Source organism: Oryx dammah, unplaced genomic scaffold (assembly GCF_014754425.2).
Source record: "Oryx dammah isolate SB20612 unplaced genomic scaffold, SCBI_Odam_1.1 HiC_scaffold_27, whole genome shotgun sequence".
Lineage (NCBI taxonomy): Eukaryota > Metazoa > Chordata > Mammalia > Artiodactyla > Bovidae > Oryx > Oryx dammah.
The window spans coordinates 135,330,872-135,345,633 of NW_024070211.1; the positions used below are offsets into that span (position 1 = coordinate 135,330,872).

The 14,762-nt window shown below is 41.0% G+C and overlaps 1 protein-coding gene across 5 annotated transcripts in view; it reads left to right on the forward strand.

Annotated features, from left to right (window-relative positions):
• Positions 1–14,762, forward strand: part of HERC2 (HECT and RLD domain containing E3 ubiquitin protein ligase 2) — a 237,601-nt gene that overhangs the window by 37,459 nt on the left and 185,380 nt on the right. For all 5 annotated transcript variants that reach the window (XM_040227910.1, XM_040227909.1, XM_040227906.1 and 2 more), the window contains 8 exons: positions 4,454–4,673; positions 7,251–7,351; positions 7,832–7,988; positions 9,475–9,585; positions 10,137–10,308; positions 11,912–12,085; positions 13,696–13,884; positions 14,437–14,588. In XM_040227910.1, the coding sequence (XP_040083844.1) occupies positions 4,454–4,673; positions 7,251–7,351; positions 7,832–7,988; positions 9,475–9,585; positions 10,137–10,308; positions 11,912–12,085; positions 13,696–13,884; positions 14,437–14,588 (1,276 nt within the window). The remainder of the gene's footprint in view (positions 1–4,453; positions 4,674–7,250; positions 7,352–7,831; positions 7,989–9,474; positions 9,586–10,136; positions 10,309–11,911; positions 12,086–13,695; positions 13,885–14,436; positions 14,589–14,762) is intronic.

The window sequence follows — 14,762 nt, forward strand, 5'->3', positions numbered from 1 at the left end:
GCCTTATATTAGAGGAAATGTTTCAGCTTTTCAGCATTGAATATGGTGTTAGCTCTGGGCTTATCGTATATAGTCTTTATTACATTGAGATATGTTCCCTCTCTACCCACTCTGTTGAGAGTTTTTATGATAAATGTATATTGAGTTATGGCAAATGCTTTTTCTGCATCTGTTGAGATGATTATATGATATTTATCCTTCAGTTTGTTATTATTGAATAGCACATTGATTGATTTTGTGGATGTTGATCTATTTTTGTATCCCTGGAAGAAATCCCATTTTACCACGAGGTATGATTCTTTTAATGTATTGTTGAATTTTTTTGTGAATATTTTGTTGAATATTTTTGCATCTGTGAACATCAGGGTAATTGTCCTGAAATTTTCTTTTCTGGTGGTTGGCTTGTCTGTTTTTGGTATCAGGGTAATCCTGGTCTTATAAAATGAGTTTAGAAGTATTCCTTCCTTTTCTCATTTTTTTCTTTATCCTTGGAAGAGTTTGAGAAGAATTAGAATTAATTCTTCTTTGAAGGTTTTGCATAATTCCCCAATGAAGTCCTTTGGTCCTGGAGTTTGTTTGTTGGGAGGTTTTTGATGAATAATTCAGTCTCCTTACAGGTTATTGGTCTGGTCATATTTTCTATTTCTTAATGATTCAGTCTTGAAATTTTGTTTGTTTCTAGGAATTTATTTCATCTAATCTTCAGTTTGTTGGTGTATAATTGCATTTCTCTGGTGCCAGTTGTAACGTTTCCTTTTATATTTATGATTTTATTTATTTGGGCCCTCTCCGTTTCTTGGTGATTCTAGCTAACAGTTTGTCAGTTTTGTTTATCTTTTCAAAAACCAGCTGTTGGTTCTATTGAACTTTAATATCATCGTTTTATTCTCTTTCAGTTGTTCCCACTCTTATCTTTATTGTTTCTTTCCATCTAATAACTTCGGGCTTCATTTGTTCTTTTCATTTCATTTCACTTTTTTTTTTTTGAGTTTATTGAGGTGTTCACTTAGGTTAGTTAGTTTCTTGTCTGAGATTTTTCTTTTTCTTTTTTTGAGGCAGACATTTATCTTTCTGAACTTCCCTGTTAGAACTGCTTTTGCTGTATCTGGTAAGTTTGGTGGGTTGCAGTTCTGTTTTCCTTTGTCTGAAGGTACTCTTTAAAAGTTCTCTTTTGGTTTCTTCACTGACCCATTATTCTTCAGTGCATGTTGTTGCATTCCCATGTGTTTGTGAAGTTTCCTGTTTTCTTTTTTAATTGATTTCCAATTTCATAACTTTATGGTTTGGAAAGATTCTTGATGTGATTTCAGTCTAATGAAGTTTATTGTGGCCTAATATGTTTTCTGTTATGGAGAATGTTTCATGTGCACTTGAGAAGAATGTGTATCTGTTACTTTTGGATGGAATGAACTGTATATTACCTGTTAAGGCCATCAGGTCTTACGTTGTCATTTAAGTTTGATGTTATTTTAGTGATTTTTCTGTCTGAATGATTTATCTGTTGATATAAAGTGAGGTACTAAAGTCCTGTACCATTATTGTATAGCAATTGATTTCTCTTTTTAGGTCTGTTAAGATTTGCTTTGTATATGGTTATGCGTATGTTAGATGTATAACTATTTTACAAATGTTAGTCCTTTTGTTAGACTCACCTGTTTATCATTACGTAATGCTCTTCTTTGTCTCCTATTACAGTTTTGTTTTAAAATCTATTTATCTAATCTAAGTGTAGGTACCCCAGGTTTCTTTAGGCTTTCATTTGCATGGAGTATCTCTTTCCATCCCTTCATTTTCAGTCTCTGTGTTGTCTGAAGATAGTCTTTTGTAGGCAGAGTATAGATGACTCTTACTTACTTATTTATTTTTAAAAAACTTTATTTTGAATTGGGGTATAGCTGATTAACGGTGTTGTGACAGTTTCAGGTGACCAGCAAAGGGGCTCGGTCCTACATACACATGTATGCATTCTCCCTGAGACTCACCTCCTGTCCGGGCTGCCACATGACATCGAGTAGGTCCCATGTGACATACCTACAGTAGGTCCTTGTTGGTTACCCTTTGTAAGCACAGCACTGTGCACATGTCCATCTCAGACTCCCTGGACTTGCTGGGTTTCAGTGTCTGCTTCCTCCCCGTTTGGCAGGTTTGTACCCGTGCTACATCGCATCACTTCTCTGCTCCTTTCTCTGCCTCTTCTCCTGGGGCCCTGCAAGCATTAGTCAGCTTGATGTGGTGTCATGTATCCCTTAAGCTGTTTTCACATGTTTTTCATTCTTTTTTCTTTTTGTTACTCTGAATAGGTGAATTACCCTGTCTTTGAGGTCACTGAGCCTTTCTGCTGCTTCATGTAATATGCTGGTGAATCCTTCTAGCATAGGTTTAGTTCAGTGCAGTTTTATTTTTTGCAGTGTATTTTTGGTCTTTATTCAGATTGGGCAACTTCCAGCTTTAAAAAATTTTTTTTTTCCCATTCTACTGTTGAGCCCTTTCACTGAACTTTTTATTTTGGTTCCAAAATTTCCATTTGGTTCTTTTTTTTTTTTTTTTTTTTAAGACATCTCTTTTTGACTTAGGTTTTCTGTTTTCTCATATGTTTCAAGTGTGTTTTTGGTTTTGAGGCATTTTTAATCTGTGGCTTCTCTAAAATCTTTCTCAGAGTATTCTAATGTCTCTGTCATCTTGGTTTTTCCATCTATTGATTGTCTTTTGAAAATTAATTTTGAGATCTTCCTGCTTCGTGGTGTGGTGAGTAATTTTCTGTTGAAACACAGGCATCTTCATGTTATATCCTGAGACTATTGCATTGGCTTTCTGTGACACCATTCTGACAGAGCAAGAAGGTGCTGTACTTTATTAATGTGAGGAGGGGATTGGAGTTCTGCTGGCTCCCCACATGGTCTCATGATTTATTTCTGTGTGTGTATGTAAACACTCACCAACTTGTTTCAAAGTATCCTGCAAAAACTGACTGATTTCTTGGCATTAGGAGTTGGACAGGGCAAGCAGATGTAGGACAGTCAAGAGCATATATGCTTTCTCTTAAGTTTCATAGTTATCTCTGGATTTTTGTAGCTAAGCAGATAAGAGACGTTATCATTTCATGGTAGAAAATGCAATGACTGTTCTGGAAGGTACCTTTTGTTAGACCTGATCTCTGGAAGAAATTCTGATGCATTGTCCTTGGCAATGCTGTTTCAGTGACATCTCCTGTGTGTCTACAGGGAATCAGACATCTCTCAGTGGTGGGCCAACAGTGATTCTGCAAGGATACCTGTGAAGGCTAGGGATGGTACCTCACATATAAATCTTTCTGCTTCATCTTAAGCCTAATGTGGAGTTTAAAAGATACATATATTTTTAAAGTATTTTCATCTAGATTTTGTAATGATTAGCTGTTTTCGCTAGTGGAACTTTCCATACTTGGAATCCAACCTCTGGTGTCTGAATATGGGTCTCTGTGCCATTGTGCCTGTGTGTGATGAGAGAAGCTTTGTCCTGGTGGCCTCCCTAAAGAGAGATGAGGTGTGTCCATCTGATGCCTTCTGTGATCTCCGTTCTCATGGGAAAAGCATGTTGAGGTCATGGGTAGCTGAGAAGTAGATGTCTTCCATATAGGGACATTCACTAGGTATGTGGCTGTTGTCTTTTGGGATATAAAGCTACCAGGGTGTTGATTGGTTTAGCCTCATAACTAATCAGCATCAGAGATAGAACAAAAAGAACAGGACAGCCCTGCTCTGGTCACCACTGGGTACTGTACTGTTATAAAAGGAGTTGGTGGAAGGTAACTTAATTTATAGTTCAACTTTAGACAGCTTTATGATTAATTGCTAGATGAGACTCCTTTTAATTTTTTTCATTCATGTAACTTTCTTCTAGGTACCTGAAAAAAGTCCTAAAGTGTGGAAAATTTCAAACATACACAGTAGAAGGAGTAGTACAATGAAATATCCCTTATCCGTAGCACATTCTAACGAGTTAATTTCATCTTCCTCTGAAACATTCCAGTAAATGTATCAACTTTCATGAGTATCGTATGCTGGGCAGTTTATTGAAGCATCATTTTCATTATGAATTTGTTTTCATAGCATAAAAATACTGAATATGGTTTTTCTTTCTGTCTAGGAAATGTATTGCTAATAAGTATTGACTTCATAGTGTTGTGTTAAAAACTTTTTTTACCTTATACCATGTTTACAGAAGGGCAGAATGCCACACTCATTTGGGTGACATTGGGCAGGTACTCTGAGCTGAGTTGCCTCCTCCATAGAATGCCCTCCTAGCACTACCTCTCTGTGGTGCCTGTGACGATTACCTAATGTGTGTTAAGTGCTCAGAATCATTTGTGGCACATATTAAGCACTCAAGTGTTACCTATTATTATTACCTATCGAGCTTAAAACAGACTGTGCCCATGATATTCAGAGGTTGGATATTTCATGTTGTTTTCTAGATGTGAATGAATTGAAGGAGTGTCTTTCTGTGTTGGTTAAAGAGCAGCAAGCTCTGGCCGTCCAGTCAGCGACCACCACCCTTTCAGCTCTGAGACTCAAGCAGAGGCTCATTGTTTTGGAACGATATTTCATTGCCTTGAATAGAACCGTCTTCCAGGAGAATGTCAAAGTTAAGTGGAAAAGCAGCAACATTTCTTTGCCTCCTGTGGACAAAAAAAGGTAATGATATAATTAAGAAAGTATCCTGATAACAGCTAAATGTAAAACTCAGGCTGGTTTGTTTAATAAGGAAAGTTTAATTAAGACTTACAATGTAGTCTGCTTTTTCCTTTTTCTGAAATTTTATTCTTGGTTTCCCTTTTTGTATGTTTTATATAATTTGGAGAATGACTTTCCCAATTTGCTTATGAAGTATCAGGCCATGCTGTAACCTGTCCCATTAAAGACACTTTTCTGTCAGTGGTAGTAGAAACTGGTCAGAAGTTTAGATCAGCATGTCAGGATTTGATAATTTGATCTGAACGTTATATTCTTTTTGTTTAATTTTGGTATTGGATAGGAAATTACCATATTGCAGTAGTGCTTAACTAGATGCTTCATTTTTTTCTTCTTAATGTGATTTACTCATTCTTTAATTATAAGAGATGCTTTTATGAACTCACTTGTGGTTGTAAGAAATGATACAGAGAGATTCCTTATACCCTTTGCCCAGGTTCTCCAGGGTTAGCCACTTGGAAACTAATGGAAAATCACAGGTAGCATATTGACTTTGATACATTTTACCTGTGTTACTCGTATTTCCCATTTTAGGTGCTCTCAGTCCTGTGTGTGTGTGTTTCCAGGTGATTTTATCACAGGTGTAGATTTCTATCAGAACTGGCCCAGTCAGGGTATAGGACAAGGACCCTTTTTTATAGCTGTAACCGTTAACCTGTTTTCCATGTCTATTATGTAGCTTTATGAGGTTGGCTCTTTCACTCACTATTATTCCTTTGAGGTTCTTCCAGGTATATGCATGTGTCATCATTGTTGAACAGGATTCCATGTATAGGTGTACCATATTTTTTTAACCACTCAACCTTTTGAAGGTATCTCAGTTGTTTATAATTTTTGAGTATTTTGAATAAAGTTGCTGTGAATATTTTCTACAGGTTTTTCTGTGAACATAAGTTTCAATTTCTCTGGAATGAATAACTTAGAGTGCAATTGCTGGGTCTTAAGTTTGCGTTTGTAAGGCATTTTCATACTATGTCCAGAATAACTGTACAATTTTACATTCTCATCAGCCAAGTATGAGTGGTTGTTTTTTTCTATCCTTGTCAGCTTTTGGTATTGTCACTTATTTACTGTAGCCATTTTGTTAGATGTATTGTGTTATCTCCAAAATATTTATAGATTTCCTAATTTCTCAAACCTATTAGGATAGTAGTGAGTTTTACCTTTCTCACAGAACCAGCTCTGGGTTGGATAGTTGATCGGTGTAGATGGGGGTGTGTCCAAACTGTTTTTATTTCTGTTTGCTTAAATATCTGTAAAATAGAGAGCCACTTGTTGAAGATTTAGCAGTTCTTACACCATGCCAGTTTAGGACTGCTGAGCTCCTTTTCTGTGGATAAGGTCACGATTGGCTCAGGAGAGCCCTAGATTCATGTTTCTCCTGGAATGTATTTTCTTAAAGGGTTCCCTGTGTGGGGTGCTCCTCCCACCTCATCTGAGTTGATTTTGTCTGTGTATTAATTGTTTTAAAGACCACATGTCTTATTATACATCTTTATCTTTTAAGGTTATAATTCTTATTCAGTATACATCGCCTTATTCCTGTCTTCCAGGCACCCAGTTGCCTCGTAGGAGGCAGCCACTAATTGCAGTTGTTTGTGTTTCTTCAGAGCTCCCCAGGCACATGTTGTGTTCTATTCAGGATTTACCGACTTGAGCATACCAGCTGCCTCTGTTGGGTCCTCACGTTCTTCGTTGCTAATTTGACTTGATACTGTGTCTTGAGGAGATCATTCCATATCTTGCCCATTTTCAATAGCATTTCTAACAGATTATGAAAGAGAATAAAATATATGGTAGAAAAACCGTAATAGTATAAAGTTGAAAATAAAATTGCTTTTTATGATTAAGTTTATACTGTACACACTTTTTTATATTTTAGTTTTTTTTTTTCAAGGATGATTTTTATGGTTTGTATGACTTCTTAATAGATGCACAATGAAACCATGTCTTGTTACATTAACATATGTAGGTAATAAAAAGCTTAAAAAGACACCCAAGAATGATAAGCACTGGATTCAGGAGAGGGGAGCCTCTCAGGAGGCGGGATGAAGAAGAGCATGAGTATGGGGCCTGTAGACCCGGTGGTCACATTTACCCAAGCAGGGAGAGAGCCAAAGCAGACTCCTGGCCTGGATGCATTGTCTTCTGTGTGCTCCTCACCTGTCGCCTGCCTTTTCTCTATTGCATGAGGTTATTCCCCCCTTTTATGTACTTACTGTTTATCCAGCTAATAATACGAGTTCCTTGGGATTATTTTTGTGTTTTTGCAAGTCATTTAAAATTCTTTGTAAATATCTTTCTTTTGCTCAAAGAGAAAGCTTTTCCTTTACAAAGGACATTTGGTCAAAGTTTTTAAAGTGTCAAGCTAAAAGTTGTTTGTGATCCTCTATCTAAAGAAACCCACTGATCACGTTTTGGAACAAATCCTTTTGTACTACATGCTTCATTTTAGCATTTGCACATGCCTCTTGACTGACCAGTTCCCACTCTCCCCCACCCCATGTGTGTTGTTTGCAGTTCCCGGCCTGCAGGCAAAGGCGTGGAAGGTCTGGCAAGAGTGGGGTCCCGGGCAGCTCTCTCCTTCGCCTTTGCATTTTTGCGCAGGGCCTGGCGCTCAGGTATGTGCCTAGCATGTTCTCTTTTCTGCCACATCAGGAGATGTGGATTCTTGGCTCACTTCTGCCAACACATACCCCTAGGATGGTCTATGTGCTCTCTATGCCTCATTTTCCTTGTTGGTAAAATGAGAGACTTCATAGTCTGTTTGATTTTTCAGGCCTAAAACACGTGTGTATGCACACACACATTCCCGGTAAACCACTGCAGTGCCTCAGTACTGATTTATTTTCTAGGAGAACCAGAAAGTAGAGTTGCCCATATAAGACTCATAAAATAAAGAATTGACTTTGGAGCAACTGTTAACTTTTAGTCTCTTGAGTTCTTGGGGTTTCTCATTGAGAGGAAAGTGGGAAATACAAAATGTGCCAGTGTCGTTCTCTCACTTCCGGGACTAGAAAACCCACCTGGGAGAGTGGGGGGTGCTCGGGGTGTGCTGCTGGGGCACGGACGGCCTCATCTCCGTACGTGTGTGTGCCCAGGAGAGGACGCGGACCTCTGCAGCGAGCTGTTGCAGGAGTCTCTGGATGCTCTGAGAGCACTGCCCGAGGCCTCCCTCTTTGATGAGAGCACGGTATCCTCTGTGTGGCTGGAGGTGGTAGAAAGAGCAACCCGGTTCCTCAGGTCCGTCGTGACCGGGTGAGTTCTCCCTTTTCGTATCTTACTGTGTGAATGGTTCCGGCCCGCCTCAGAGTCTTGTCTCTCCTTCTGTTTAGAGATAAGAATCTTGGTAGATTGATTCCTGGCATGTTTCCTGCATACCCTCAGCTCTGTGATTCCAGATCTTTGGTTCTCAGCTTTTCAAATGTTTGACTTTCAATATTCTGATTGCACCTAGTAGGCTGTCATACTCAATGGAGTGGAAAATGAATCATGCTTTTGTTACTTAGTTTTTTTCAGAAATTTTATGATTTGGATATCAGTATTTCCTAAACTGTTTGAGCACCTGTTACGCATCTCTCAGTGAATGCAGGTGCCACCATTCTGAGTGGTGGGTATTGTCCTAATAGATGATTTGGGACTAAACAACTGATTCAGAATGAAATGTTTAAACCTACAGTGGGTCTTCTCAGTGTGAAAAGATATGAATGTAAATCACTTTTCTTTAAGGAAAGCCATGAACTCTGGTCTTAGGTACTATGCATGTTTGTTAATAGTTTTTAAGTTTAAGGAAAATGTGTATACTCAATACAAAATTAAACAGCAGAGTCAGGGGAAGAGAGTTTATTCTCATTCTCTTCACCTGCTGTGTCCCTTGCAGCAAGGAAGGCACCTGTGGTCTCCATGCCAGTGGGCTGTGGGTTTAGCTGTTCAGAGTTTCTGATGTCATTGCCATGGAGTTTAGGGTTGGGAAGCCCTGAAAATAGGCTTGGGCGATTCCCTGGTAGCTCAGATGGTAAAGCGTCTGCCCGCAATGCGGGACACCCGGGTTCGATCCCTGGGATGGGAAGATCCCTTGGAGAAAGAAATGGCAACCCACTCCAGTACCCTTGCCTAGAAAAATTCCATGGATGGAGGAGCCTGGTAGGCTATAGTCCATGGGGTTACAAAGAGTTGGACACGACTGAGTGACTTCATGAGTAATGTTAGAAGATCCTCCCTCCCTCATCTTGGGTTAAGAAGACTTATTTAGTTTTGGAGAACAAGCAAAAGTTAAAGTTATTTCTTTGGTCAGAAATAAAAATAAACTGACATTTTGCTTATAGGTTTTCAGGTGCTTTTATAAATGGATTTTCCCCCAGTTTTGCAGATGAATGTTGATACTATAATAGCCTTACATGTCACTGAAACTGGAAACATGTCTAAACATTTTTCTCCTCATGATTTGAATAATGATATAAGTAGTTTTATGCTGTAGCAACTTGGAATGTCTTATAATGTAATCATCTTATAGTATCTGAATCAATACTTGTAATAAAATCTTGTCTTATAAGTTATTGTATCTTTAGAGTATCTGATTAAATTTGTGTAAGCAAGTCTCAGAAACTTTATTCTAAATACTAAAAACACTTCTTCATGGGAGAGGGAATATAATTAGTTTAACATTAATAGCATGCCTATTTTAAGCACGTTCTCTTTAAGCTCTGTTGTCACTTTGTCCCTGCATCCTCTGCTGTCATTTCAGGGATGTTCATGGAACGCCTGGAACCAAAGGGCCAGGAAGCATCCCCCTGCAGGACCAGCACCTGGCCCTGGCCATCTTGCTAGAACTGGCTGTGCAGAGAGGCGCGCTGAGGTGAGGTGTGCCACAGACTAGATGTGTAGTTGGGAAATGTCTCTGTACTAAGCAGCTGTTGCATTTCCTTGAACTGTTTGTGATTGCAGCAAATGTGTGAGGATCTGTGATCAAAGAACCATGTCCCAGGACCCTTCTTTCAGATCTGGCTGCACTTAAGTTTTCTTCACTTCCTTTTTATGATCAACTTTCTAGTAGTTTAGGAACTGTTTGTTTTTTTTCCTCTCTCTCTTTTAATTTTCTTCAAATTGTTATTTTTATTCCATTAATTTAAGGTCCTAGAAATTCCCTGTAGAAAGTGCTGTTTGAACTTCCTAACTGGTTTTGTGTTTCTTATCCACAGAAGATGGCTGTCTTGTGCTAAAATCTTGAATTGTTTAGCGATTTTACTGTCTGAATTTGTTTTCGTTTTTCATGGCCTTGTTTTAGTTACCTTTCATATTTAAAGTATTTCTTCAATTTTATTTAGCTGTCTATTTTTATTTTTTATAGACCGTGGCCAAAAAAATTAATCTGTCTTTACTAGAGCATACGGCTGTTCTCTCTTCCAGTCAGATGCTATCTGCTGTCCTGTTGCTGCTGCACCTGTGGGACAGTGGGGCACAGGAGACTGACAACGAGCGGTCTGCCCAGGGCACCAGCGCCCCGCTCCTTCCGCTGCTGCAGAGGTTCCGGAGCATCATCTGTAGCAAAGACTCCCCCTGTGCCGAGGGGGACAGTCATGTAGGTATCATCATGGGTGTGGCACCTAAACAGCTGTCTTCATTTGCTCATCCTAAAGGATTGAGCCTTTTATGGACAAGCCCAGAGCACATATCTGTGATAGCAGTTGCTTCTCGGAGGGGAGTATGTTTTTGGCAGTTACACAGTGAGCCAGGTGTGGGATAGGTATGGGAGGTCATGGTTGGGTCACAGTTGATGCAGCAGAACTTGACATGGTCACATTTGGATTCTTTGCAGCAACTAAGGAGGGATCAGAGCCAGCTGTGTTTTGCAGATGCCGGGCCCTTTGTGTTGTTCTGTATTGTGTATTAGGAGCATGCTTCTTGACATACATCAGTTTGTGCTTTTAGAGAGACCTGTCTGCGGCTGCCTTGTTGGCCACGGAGTTCTCTTTCTGCTGCATGAGTCATTGAGCCCTTTGTCTTTGTATGTTTAGTGCCTGTGTGTTCCCAGCAACCACTTGTGTTGTGCTTTCGCTGTGATGGGGCTGTGGAAAGTGTAAAGAAGGCATGCTCACCTCCATGTGGGAGCAAGGTAGTAGTGGCAGTATAAAGATGTGTTAAAAGTCCTGATGCTATTTCAGGAAAAAGTGTGAGAGTCAAGTGTGTTCTGATGGTACTTGCAGCAATGCCATGGGCAGTGGGGCAGGGAGGCTAGGCTCAGCTAGAGTGGGAAGGAGCAACAGCACCTCACTCTGTCTGTTGAGAGCAGTTACTGTGGATTGGTTTTGACCCTCCCAGGGGCACTAGGCAAATCTTCTCTTCCTCCTCTGTCTTCCTTCACATGCCATTTATGGACCACACCTCCTTTAGCCTGCAACTGCTGCGTTGACAGCATGGAGCCAGGTCTGAAATACACATTTTTAGAAGAATATTAGAAAACCAGCATTGAAAATAGTGACTCACTTTGTTGGCCCTTCCTGAGTGTGGAGCACCATGCAGAAAACGTTACCTCAGCCATGACCGTGTTCAGTCCTAGGAAGCAGGCTGGTGGCAGAGCAGGCCTGCCTAGGTCTGAACCCCTGGGACTGCTGCTTTTGAAAGGTTCAAGTTTGAGTTTGCAGGTCTTTTCTGGAAAAACGTAGCAGTTCTGGTATGAAGTTGCAGCCTAGTTATTCTGTTACTTTACAGTCTTTGATGATAATAAGGCTGTTCTGGTGTTAGCAGAATTAGAATTATTAATGTACAAATAAAATTGTTACTTTTCTGATGAGTGGGCAAGCTTTAGATTAAAATAATGGTTATTGTTCTCAGTTTTCAAAGCCAAGTTGAGGTACAGTGCTTTTGTTCCCAGGTAGATAGCTCTGCATTCTTCTGATGGTCCTTGGGATGGTGAACCTGAGGCAGATGGGGTGGTGTCCCTGACCTGTGTGGAGTTGGCACACACGTGATGGGTGTGTGGATGTATGGGCACCTCCGTGTGCAGTGAGTGTATAGATCTCAGTGCATCAGCAGTACTTCTCATGTGACAGCCAAAGAGGGGGAGGTTTATAGGTCATGTCCGACTCTGGGTATATCAAAATATAAAGAGTGGTGAAAGACTACTGTGTTACTTTAATTTTCCCCACCACTTCTGAAGCTGTTTTTTCACTTTTCTTCTTTAGCTTCTCTCTGGCCCTCTGAGCCCCAATGAGAGTTTCCTGAGGTACCTTACTCTTCCACAAGACAACGAGCTTGCTATAGACTTGCGACAGACTGCAGTTGTTGTCATGGCACACTTAGATCGCCTGGCCACCCCGTGTATGCCGCCTCTCTGTAGCTCTCCAACATCTCATAAGGTACGTGGGAGAGCAGGGTTTATTCTTTCTGTGTTTGTTCCTGGAGTCTCACTCTGTGCCTGTGTGGACTCACTTTCTCTGGGGTCGGGCTGGAGTTTGCTTTCAGCTTTTGAACGTGTACACTTGAAGGTGCCAGTCATTAGCTGTCACTGTGAGCAGACTGACGCCCAGAGAGGTTCAGGACCCATCCCAGGTTCCAGATTCAGGAGGCATGTCCCCAGAGAGGTCCCCTGTGTTCACACAGCCGCATGCTGTGCTGTCTTCCTCAGCAGGAACACAGTGGTGTGTCTAACACTAATCCATGCGTGTGAGGATCTGCTGATACAGGCTCACCGAGAACCTCATACAGTCACACCTGATCGTTGCAGTGCTGTCCCATTACATGGATGAGAAGGCTGCGTTTGGAGTGAACTTTGCTAAGGTCACAGAAAATCTGATTTTAATCCAGAGTTTTTAAACTTTGTTCTTGATAGTATAAGTACTTCTTAAAATTAATTTTTATTGGAGTGTAGTTGATTTGCAATATGTGTTAGTTTCTCCTATACAGCAAAGTGCAGATATTTCTGACTTTTAACTTTGGGGGGAAGATGGGGACTGCGTCATGAGGTTTGTAGGATCTTAGTTCCCAGACCAGGTATTGAATCTGGATCACTGGCAGTGAGAGTGTAGAGTCTTGTTCACTGGGCTACCAGGGAATTCTGTCTAACTTTCAATTTGAAGAGTATTTATTTTATTTTACAGTAATTTATGTTTTCCAAATAAGTAGTACATTTACATGGTTCAGAAGTAAAAGCTAAATGCGAGGGTGCATTGACACCTCTCTCTGCCTTGTCTCCCCTGGTTTTCCACCTGCTGCTTCTCACTTTGCTGTTCTTCATGTGCCCTCTCAGTGTTCTCTCAGTGGTAGTATATTATAGCCCTTCTGTAGCTTGTCTTTTCACTAGTCAGGATACTCTATATAAGTGAAGAGTTTCTCGCTTTATTTTAAAAAACAGCTTAGTGGTCCACGTGTGGATATGTCATGATTTTTTAAAATCAGTTTCCTATTGGTGAACACTCGTGTTGCCAGAAGTTTGCTGTGTAGGTGGTATTGCGATGGCTACCCCTGTATCTTTGTTCTTCTCTGTGTGTACGTGCAGGTGCACACGTGTGCAGCTGTGATGTACCTGGTGTGGAGGACACAGGAGCTGGTTATCCCCCAATTGCTGTCATGCGGCTTGACTCCTTTAACCCCACTAACAGCAGGGATGCTTGTCTCTAGGCGTGCAGGCCTCTGGGTCCCCACCTGTTATGGCAGAATGGTGACCTATGTTCTGAGCATTTGAAAATATATTTAAGATCTACTTGTGCTACTTTTTAATGTGCTCTGTTAAATGAAATGCTCTGGAAAAGTAACCTGTCCAGTTACTTATCTTACCTGCTAACGGAGGCTGTATGGGGTGTTCTGAGTTATTTTAATGTTTTGAATCAGCTTCCTTCTTTACTTGCTTTATTTTTATCTTATTCTATCTGTTTGTTACTCCTTTCATGAATTATTCTTAATTTTTTTCTAAGAAGGACATTTTCTTGGTGATACGAAGAAAATATTTACTTGCTTCATTATTTGACAGGGATCATTACAAGAAGTCATAGGATGGGGGTTAATAGGATGGAAATACTATGCCAACGTGATCGGTCCTATTCAGTGTGAAGGCCTTGCCAACCTGGGGGTCACGCAGATCGCCTGTGCAGAGAAGCGCTTCCTGATCTTGTCGAGGAATGGCCGTGTATACACGCAAGCCTACAACAGTGACACGCTTGTAGGTCCTGGGGTGGGTTGGTGGAGGGGGCTCTCTGCTATGTATGCTATGTATCTTGTCTTTATGTCGGTTGATTTCTGTTATAAGCATCTGCTCATTGTATATTATTAATTGTATTTAAAAGTCTCGATTGTAGTCATTATTGTCAAGACTTTGGGGCAGAATTTCTTAGTTCTTAAACTCAGGAACTCCTTACAGTGTCAGTTATTGTCAACTATTATTCCCATTTATAAACTGTAAAGTCATTTCATTTTGGGACCAGGAAGTAACAGATGAGAAGCCTGTGGGGATGACGGCAGATGGGCGCTCTTCACCTGTAGTTGCACATTTCCCTGTGCGAGAATGGCCTAGACATGCCATGCGGCATGGTGCTGCCCGGTAGGTCTGGGCAGGCCAGCTGTACGGCCTGGTGCTGCCCAGTAGGTCTGGGCAGGCCAGCTGTACGGCCACCAGAGAGGTTTAGTCTGAGTGGACACTCGGGTGAGGCAAGTCATGCAGGTTTCTTGTCCTTGGATTGCTTACTGATTTTCCTCCTGTTTTTACCTTTTTTAGGCCCCACAGTTGGTCCAGGGGCTTGCCTCCAGAAACATTGTAAAAATTGCTGCCCATTCAGACGGTCACCACTACCTGGCCTTGGCAGCCACTGGAGAGGTGTATTCCTGGGGCTGCGGGGACGGCGGACGTCTGGGCCATGGAGACACCGTGTATGTGCAGCCTGTTCCTGTACCTGATACACTCTGCTTTTGTGTTGCTGTAACCAAAATAAGGTGGCAAAGATAAGTGTGGTGAGGGTTGTGCAGCTGCTCAGATGTGCAGGGCTGTGATGGAGAGAGCTGCCCCCAGGCGGATCTGCCCTTGTAGCACTGGGGGCCCTGCGT